Here is a 1,898-nt window from a genome sequence, read left to right as displayed (position 1 = left end):
ATTCCAAGCTTTTACTTGTTGTTAAACAAATGTTTAAACAACTCTATTTAAGTTTGTAAAGCTGTTTAAAATAATGATAATTTGTTTTACTTGTTCTTTCAGTCTATATCAGGCATTTTTGCTGCCTTAGGTGTCCAATTTGTTTACAAATGCTTCGGGTGGTTTGGATCTTTCTGTTTTATAGCTTTTTTAAGCTTTATAGGTAAGTAATTAAGCATAACTTATTATTTAAATATGCCTAAATCACCTCATCCAGGTGTTATTTATTTGATGGCTCAAAATAGCACAAAGCTTGAATTTTTGCTAATAAAATTTGGCAAAATACAACTGGCTGTATTATAGAATGTATTCTAATACAAATATTTAAATTTTTCCTATATTCTATAGCACTTTTATTAACCTTATTGTTTATTACTAGTATTGCTCTTGAATTTTTAGCTTTAAACTTAAGCATTAAAAACAAATGTCAGTGGAGATGCATATGAGCCTTATTATTATTATTTTTTCTTCAAAGTTTAATCTTTGGATGATATAACTTAATCTATTTCATCTTGTTCCACACTACTTAAACTATAATTAATACTATGTTGTACAAAAATAGTATTGAACAGTTAATTTGAGTTAATATTTTGTCATTGCAGACTAGTTAAAAAATGGTAGAACAGAATATTCTCACATTTTTGAATAAAATAGTTGTTTTTCTTCTTTCATTTACAGCATTAATCACAACGCTGTTATATTCAGAAACTGCTATGTTACCACCATGTTAGAGTGAAGGAATAGAATAAAAAGGAGGTATCAGTACTTAATGACTTGAAATATCGATACTGAAAAAAACAAATACATCAGCAATGACGGTCCAGTATATCTAAATAACATCTGACAGTGAAAAATCAAGAGATGTATGGCAAATGCATATAGTGATTAATATACTAACCCAAATTATTGACCCAGGATATATTTACTAAGTGTACATTACAGAGAATAAAAAACAATACATACGAACAAGCAATCAGCACTACAACATAGAATGAACCACTTATCTCTATATTAACCTGGATTGCGCTTTGTCTTGTGTCACTGTAATAACATCAAACGATAGTCATATTGTGGGTTCCTAAATTGTTGAGTGCAAGCAGGTTAAATGGAAAGGATATCCAAGTGATGGTTGAATGCTTGTACTAATTTGACTCTTTCAGTTTTGGTAATCTTAGGTTTTATGATATTTCACTCCAATTTAATTTTATTCACATATTAGAAAATACAGTATGTTATAATTATAAATAGGTAATATTTTTTTTTTGAATTACAATCAATATAATATATGAAAAGGAGATACAAGAAAATGTAAAAACGAGAGTGCTCATACATAAGGTATCCCCTTCACCAGAAAAAAAAATTATAATTTAAAAAACAACAGAAAATAAACATATGTAAATACATTAAAAGATATTACAGCATTTAATATATTTGATGATCCTAAATGACAATTATATCATAAGACCTTTATTATTTAATTAACTATGAAAATTAGAAGTTAATCATAAATTTAATTGATAGTTTTGAAACAAACCTTACATTTTTTTTAATTCTTTTCATTTCTCTTATATTATTAGGTATTGTATTCCAAATTTTTACTCCTATATGTAAGTTATTAGCCATCAACCTATCTACTTTTTAAAAAGTACCATGACAATTAATGTTTTTATTTTTTTTAAAAAGTTTGAAGACTTGGTGTATTAATTAATTTACTTTTTATCATAAACATAAAATTACATACTAAATAATTATTTCATAAATATTTAATATTGACACTTATGAAATAACTGATACACAGAATCCCAATAGTTTAAACTCGAAAATTAGTCTAATAAATCTTTTAGGAAAAGTAACGATGG

At 25.9% G+C, this 1,898-nt stretch overlaps 1 protein-coding gene across 1 annotated transcript in view; it reads left to right on the top strand.

The window, feature by feature from the left end:
- Positions 1-1,293, top strand: part of LOC106473467 — a 2,549-nt gene extending 1,256 nt beyond the window's left edge. The window contains exons 2-3 of the mRNA XM_022401896.1: positions 103-202; positions 718-1,293. Of these exons, the coding sequence (XP_022257604.1) occupies positions 103-202; positions 718-770 (153 nt within the window). The 3' untranslated portion in view covers positions 771-1,293. The remainder of the gene's footprint in view (positions 1-102; positions 203-717) is intronic.
- Positions 1,294-1,898: the final 605 nt, after the last annotated feature.

This window comes from Limulus polyphemus, unplaced genomic scaffold, assembly GCF_000517525.1.
Source record: "Limulus polyphemus unplaced genomic scaffold, Limulus_polyphemus-2.1.2 Scaffold6199, whole genome shotgun sequence".
Lineage (NCBI taxonomy): Eukaryota > Metazoa > Arthropoda > Merostomata > Xiphosura > Limulidae > Limulus > Limulus polyphemus.
The sequence above is the reverse complement of the archived record's forward strand: the minus strand, read 5'-3'. Positions and strand labels throughout refer to the sequence as shown.